At 29.5% G+C, this 6355-nt stretch overlaps 2 protein-coding genes across 2 annotated transcripts; one reads left to right on the top strand and one right to left on the bottom strand.

Moving 5' to 3' along the window:
- Positions 1–276: 276 nt before the first annotated feature.
- Positions 277–3359, bottom strand: LOC145186994 (sodium-independent sulfate anion transporter-like). The gene is made up of 4 exons (XM_090096086.1): positions 3014–3359; positions 2547–2665; positions 1791–2079; positions 277–869 (listed from the first exon to the last, which is right to left on the bottom strand). Exons 1-4 carry the CDS (start codon positions 3357–3359, stop codon positions 277–279), a joined length of 1347 nt encoding a protein of 448 aa, XP_089952212.1.
- A 263-nt stretch (positions 3360–3622) lies between these two features.
- On the top strand, positions 3623–6355 carry LOC149884431 (uncharacterized). The gene is made up of 2 exons (XM_090096482.1): positions 3623–4075; positions 4217–6355. Exons 1-2 carry the CDS (start codon positions 3718–3720, stop codon positions 5806–5808), a joined length of 1950 nt encoding a protein of 649 aa, XP_089952608.1. The 5' UTR covers positions 3623–3717; the 3' UTR covers positions 5809–6355.

A 6355-nucleotide genomic window follows, 5' to 3' on the forward strand; every position in this document is an offset into this window, starting at 1 on the left:
TTTGAAAATTTCGATCAAGCAGGAGAACGTATACAAAAGGTTTTAAAAAAAGTTAATGGCTAACCGCCAAAACAATTGACTTTACCCCCAAGTTATTGAAACACCAAGAGTATTAAACTAAATACGATACATTTTTAACAATAACACTGGAGTTAATTTTAAACATTGAAGTAATATCCCACAAGTATAAAACTTAGTGTAACCGGAGCCTTCAGGAGCGATTTTTGAGGGAGGAGAAAGACAGAAGTCTAACTCGAGTATTATACCATTGCAATTTTAAAAATGTTGTTCTTCATTTTCAGCTGTCAATCCAGCTTTCAAAAATAGACACTTAACTCTATTATCCGAAAACTTTACAAAAATAAGTCTAACAGATGCCAACAAGAGCTCTTGTTGTAAAGACTGGAAGTTTTTAAGGATAGAATAATCGGTTTGTTGTACGTTCTCCATGTCAAAATACAATACTTTAATTTCCGAATTATTTTCAAGCAAAGAGTATATAAGTTTGTTAATGTCGTATAATCCAGGGTACGTTAGACTTTCCGTTAGTTTTACAGTAATAAACTTTTCGTTGTCGCATTTTTTGACGCAATGTGACGGACGAGATTCTTGCGAGAGTAAGAAAATTATTGAAATTCCACTACCAGCCAACACAGCATATTCTAGCCTGTAAAAACTTAAACAAAACGCCACAGTGTAAGGAACTAAATCCAATTTGTGAAGCTTCCAAATGTTTTTTGTTATGCTCATATCAGTTAATTTAAGCATTGGTATTATCATGGTGGCACCTAAAGCTGCTTTTGGAACAAAAAACAAGGCAGGAGTTAGGTATTGAACAGAAATTAAGACCAGAGCACTGGAAACGACACCTGAAAAAGAGTTTCTTTTGTTTACCGTCCAAGTTCTTGAAAACAAGTGATAAAAGATAACAACAACAAAATTAATAAATAATATATTAAATTAATAAATAATATATTAAATTATTAAATAATATATTAAATTAATAAATAATATATTAAATTAACAAATAATATATTAAATTAATAAATAATATATTAAATTAACAAATAATATATTAAATTAATAAATAATATATTAAATTAATAAATAATATATTAAATAATAAATAATATATTAAATTGATAAATAATATATTAAATTAATAAATAATATATTAAATTAATAAATAATCAATAAAATTAAATTTTACTCTTCTTGGTGATTTTTATTAATTTGAGGATGTTAAATCTGACTCTGAAAACCAAATTCTTTCATCATTTACTAATTTTTCAAAAAAAAAGCTCCATCATTTACCAATTTTTCAGAAAAAAGTCTTCAAAACTCGAAAAAAGCCCATATTTGTGGCAACAAAACCCTAGCCTTCCCGTATAAATCTGTGAGCTGCCCTTGTTAATGGGACCTTTCTGAATCCAAGTATGGTAACTGATTTTTTTCTACAGCTCACCGTTTTCTCAGGAGAAGCGTTTAAAATCTTTGTTACGAGAATTTTAACTCATAGCAATCATCGTATTTTTGTTGTTGCTGTCAGATTTAGTATCCTCATACTAACAAAATTTACCAAAAATAGAGTGGAGGATTTTGCTGTTAACTGGTGTAATTGGCTTTTTACTTACAACATTTTTATAATCTTTTATTCGTTATGAGAAATCTAGTGTGGTCACACATGTTATATTTCATTGAAATATGATTGTTAACACTTTGAAAACAAACATAAGTATTTCTAAAAAAGTCAATTCAATCAACTTAGTAACTTTTTGAAATAGACTTACCAGAGAATGGGGTTTGGGCTCCACTTGCATAATTCACTGCCGAGCGTGAAAAACTACTGCCTGTAGGCCATCCACCAAAAAACGTAGCTACAATATTACACATGCCGATAGCGATGAGTTCTTGTCTTGTATCTATGTTGTAATTAAATTTTGGAGCAAATGTCCGAGCAATTGAAATCTGCTCAATAAATATGAATGTAGGTAACACAATAAGAGATACACCAAAGTCCTCAATAAAATCTTTTGTAGTTACAGAGTGGTTGCCGATCTTTACTGACTGAAATGGATTCTAAACAGAATTACCACTTACTAAATATTAATACGTAATTCTGTTTAGAATCCAAATGACACGGGGTTCGAAAGCATAAAAAGGAAAATATGGTTTACATATATATATATATATATATATATATATATATATATATATATATATATATATATATATATATATATATATATATATATATATATATGTATATATATATATATATTCGTGTTTTACGTATCAACTTTTATTTGTGGAAAAAGTAAAAATGATCATTTAAAAGTAGTTTTGAATATTTAAAGTGTTGTTTCATATGTTATTTTAAAAATTATTTCAAATGTTATTTTAATACGTATTTCAAATGCTACTTTTAAAAAATATTTTAAATTTCATTTTAAAAAATTATTTTAAATGTTGTTTTAATAATTATTCCAAAAGCTATTTTTTCAAAATAATTTTTAAAATAATAAACAAAACAGTGAATAATTTACCGTAATTGCAGGAAGTCCTTTGGGAAGTTTACCAGCAATTGAAATTTTGTCAGTGATCTTTTTCTCGAAAATTACATATACTGCTATCGTGGCGAGCAAACAAACCAGCGCAATCTGAGCTGTACATACAAACCAAATTAGTTTTTTTACAATAGTTTTCGCTTTTAAATACTTGTTTGACGAAAGCTTCCATTTTTTACATGAAACCCACGTGAACAACCCCAGAAAAAAAATACATGTTGAACTAAATGTCAAATCCCAAGTATTGGTCAATTTAATATTCTTAAGAACGTAAATAACATTCATGAAGACATTTTCGGGAGCATTTTTAATTCCCATAATATTGGGTAGTTGCGTGACCAATACTATAAACGCTGCGGCTGAAATGAAAGCGTTTATTACCAATGGTGGGACATATTTTATTATAAAGCTTATTTTAAAAATTCCCATCAGCACCAAAATTAAACCGGTTAAAAAACTTAATAAAGAAGCACCAATTGGATGATGGGTAGGATTAAAGCGAGAACAATATAACGCCAATGTTATAGAAGCACCAACACTAACATTTGTTGACGTACCTAAAACACAGTATATCAAACCAGGGGTCAACGACACATACAATCCGTACTCAGGTGGAAGACCGGCGAGGTTTGCAAATGCAATGCTTTGTGGGATAGCAATAATTCCACACGTAATACCTGCAACGACATCTCCTCTTAACTTGCGCGTGTTATATTGAGGAAGCCAAACCAAGATGGGAAACAAAACCTTCAAAAGTTTTCCAAAGTCAGCTTTATTTTCTTTTATGAACATTTCTGTATATTGAAGATTTTCGATGTTTTAACTTTTGACAAAAACAAAGAATTAAATGCACAATTTTATATATATTACATGATTGCTCTTTGTGTCTAATGTAGGTTCTATCCAAACTAATCGAGTAAATAATCGAGTTCTGTATCGCATTGCTTAAACTGCTTTTTTATGAGTCCACGTTTTCCAATTAGCAATCGTGGTCAGCAATTATAGCTGCGTCTGCAACCAAATTTCTTTCAATGCGATGACAATTGAAGAGCGTTTTTTCAAAAGGGATATAAGTCCATTTTTGCTGAAATCGAGTTTTTTTTACTTTTGGATTCTATAGTGTAAATGGAACAAATCTAACTATAATAACATGGATAGAAAATTATTTATCCACTTTACTTTCAATATTAAAATCACCAAGTTTTTTCAAAAGGGCATAAGTCCCAGCATTAGAAAAAAGTATAGCAAAAACTTAAGTTCACGCTTGCGCAGTAGCAACTTCCGTAACAAATTTTATCTAAAAATGGTATCTAAAATAATAGATTCAGAACTGGAAATATTTTCTTACTCTCTAACCCCTGGACATGGTCGGAAAAGATCGAAAATAAGCAAAACAGGAGAGAAAAAACGCCAGAGATATTCATCTCTTGGAAAATTACCTGTCATAGCTTGTAGGCACAACAACAAAAGATGTAAAGCAGGCAATCTTGGCAACCTGGATATTGTTGGTGAGCTCAGTTGTATTACACAAGCCACTTTTGTTAGTTCAGAATTATTATAGTTAGCTATGAGTTTCAATCTATACTATGAATTTAAAATACAAATAATTCTTTATTATATCAATATTGACATACCAAAATTTTTTTTAGGTTTTTTCCAGAAGCTGTACAATGAAGAATTAAAAGTTAAACAGGATAATTTTCTTCTGAAGTTTGTTAAATTAACTCAAGTTAAAAGACACAGGCCAAGGAATGAATATTTTTGTTTGAGAAAACATTCAATAAACTACAGTATTGCTGACAGAAGTTGTAAAACAGTTCCAGTTTGTAAAAAAACATTTCTTTCCATAGCATGTGTTGGAATAAAAAGATTGCATAATCTTATAAAATATTACTCTAAAAATGGGTGTCTGAGACCTGAAAAACGCGGAGGATTTAGACAAACGATAGGTGATAAAGAAATCACCAATTCAATAGTGAATTTTATAAGTCAATATAAAGGTTGTGTTTCACACTATGGGAGAGGGAAAAGTGTTAGAGTGTACCTTTCACCTGAATTAAATGTTGTAAAGTTATGGAGAAACTGGAAACTTCATAGAAACCAAGAAAATATGGGTATTTCATCACTTTCTAAATTTAAAAACATTTTTTACACAAAGTTTAATGTTGAATTTGGAAACCCAAGAACAGATATCTGTTCTTTTTGTGAAGCACAAAAGAAGTTGATAAGAAAAACATTTGATACAAAGTTAAAGGGAGAAGAGTTTGCTAAATATCGTCTGCACAAATTAAGAGCAAAAAAATTCTACTCTCTTATGAAAGAGAAAAATGAAAATGTCATTAAAGTGTGCTTTGACATGCAACAAAACCAACCACTTCCTAAATTAAGTGTTAGTGAAGTATTTTATGCTCGACAAATTTGGCTCTATAATTTAACATTTGTTCGACATGATCAAATAGTACAAAACAAAGATAACATTTTTATTTATACCTGGTTGGAAACTCAGAGTGGTAGAGGATCTAATGAAGTTTCTTCAGCCCTGGTTCACTATTTGTCTAAGTTGGAAAAAGATTTAATTACAGAAAGAGGAGCTAAAGTGAAATTAGATCTACATTTATTTTCTGATGCTTGTTCATCACAGAACAAAAACTTTGTTGTTTTGTGTTGTTTGAAAAATTTTGTGGAAACGAGTGTTATGTTTAATGCTGTTAAACATTTTTTTCCAATCAGGGGTCATAGTTTTTTACCTCCTGATCGAGTTTTTGGGCGTATAGAAAAAGTGGTACGCAAAAAAGAAACCATTCTTTCTCCTCTGGAATATTACAAAATATTTTCAGAGCATGGAGCAGTGCAAAAACTAGGAGAAGATTGGTTTCTTAAAGATTACCAAAAAATGGCTAAACAGATTCTTAAAAAAAAAAAGCCATTTCCAATGAGAGATCAGAAAATTATAATTTACTCTCAAAAGAAAATCGAAGTGCAAAGTGCATATTCTGCAGAGCCTTGTCTAGTTAGTTCTTTATTAAAAAAAGGACAGTTATTTGCAAAAATGACTGAAGCAATACCAAGACCATTAGAAAACAAAGTCAAAAAGGAAAAGAAAGCAGATGTAAAAAAGTTAATGGCTTTCTTTGAGGTACCATATGATGCAAAGGACTTCTATGCCTGTATTCTTGATGGTATTGAGGGAGTAATGCAGAATGATGTTGATGAGTTTGATGAAAATGAACCGTTTGTTTAAACTTAATAAAATAATTTTACTAAACTTTTGTTTTGTTTTTTTGTATTATAAAATGTTCTCTATTGTTGTCTTAAAATGAGATTGTCTAAAAATATGTACTAAAAGAATATAATATTAAATCCATTCAAATAATTTTTTGTCCCAAACATTAAGGGTTCATACATTAATGACGTCTCTGCTGAAAGGGGTACTAATGACGTCTCTGCTGAAGGGAGTATCAGTAAATTAATTCAGATGGTAATTATTGGTAAAATTTTGAATTAAAACAAAAATGTTTAATTAAACAATTTAATTATATCATAGGCATCTTGAATTCCTTAAAAACTCTTTAACCAATGTTTGATTAACTCAATTTAGTATTTTTATGAAAATAAAAAAACTGATCTGCAGCATGCTTTGAACTGGTATGGCTGAAAACCATCGAAAAACGTTTAAAATATTTTCGCTTTTCAAATCTCCATTAAACATATTTCTGGCATAAAACAACAGTTTTTTATTTTTTAAACAGCGTACGTATGAATTTTAAATTTTTACAAAAAAAGAAAAA

The sequence above is a fragment of the Hydra viridissima genome, unplaced genomic scaffold, assembly GCF_058129835.1.
Source record: "Hydra viridissima isolate aposymbiotic clone 2 unplaced genomic scaffold, HvirCarnegie_v1 scaffold_8, whole genome shotgun sequence".
Lineage (NCBI taxonomy): Eukaryota > Metazoa > Cnidaria > Hydrozoa > Anthoathecata > Hydridae > Hydra > Hydra viridissima.

What these genes read in the sequence shown, in the direction of transcription:
- LOC145186994 (XM_090096086.1), bottom strand. Translation starts at nt 3,359, where the DNA reads ATGTTCATAAAAGAAAATAAAGCTGACTTTGGAAAACTTTTGAAGGTT. An exon ending in TTTATTAAGTTTTTTAACCG is followed by an intron (nt 2,666 to 3,013) that starts GTTTAATTTTGG and finishes TTGTATGTACAG; the next exon opens with CTCAGATTGCGCTGGTTTGT. An exon ending in AAGGACTTCCTGCAATTACG is followed by an intron (nt 2,080 to 2,546) that starts GTAAATTATTCA and finishes AATTCTGTTTAG; the next exon opens with AATCCATTTCAGTCAGTAAA.
- LOC149884431 (XM_090096482.1), top strand. Translation starts at nt 3,718, where the DNA reads ATGGATAGAAAATTATTTATCCACTTTACTTTCAATATTAAAATCACC. An exon ending in TGGCAACCTGGATATTGTTG is followed by an intron (nt 4,076 to 4,216) that starts GTGAGCTCAGTT and finishes AATTTTTTTTAG; the next exon opens with GTTTTTTCCAGAAGCTGTAC.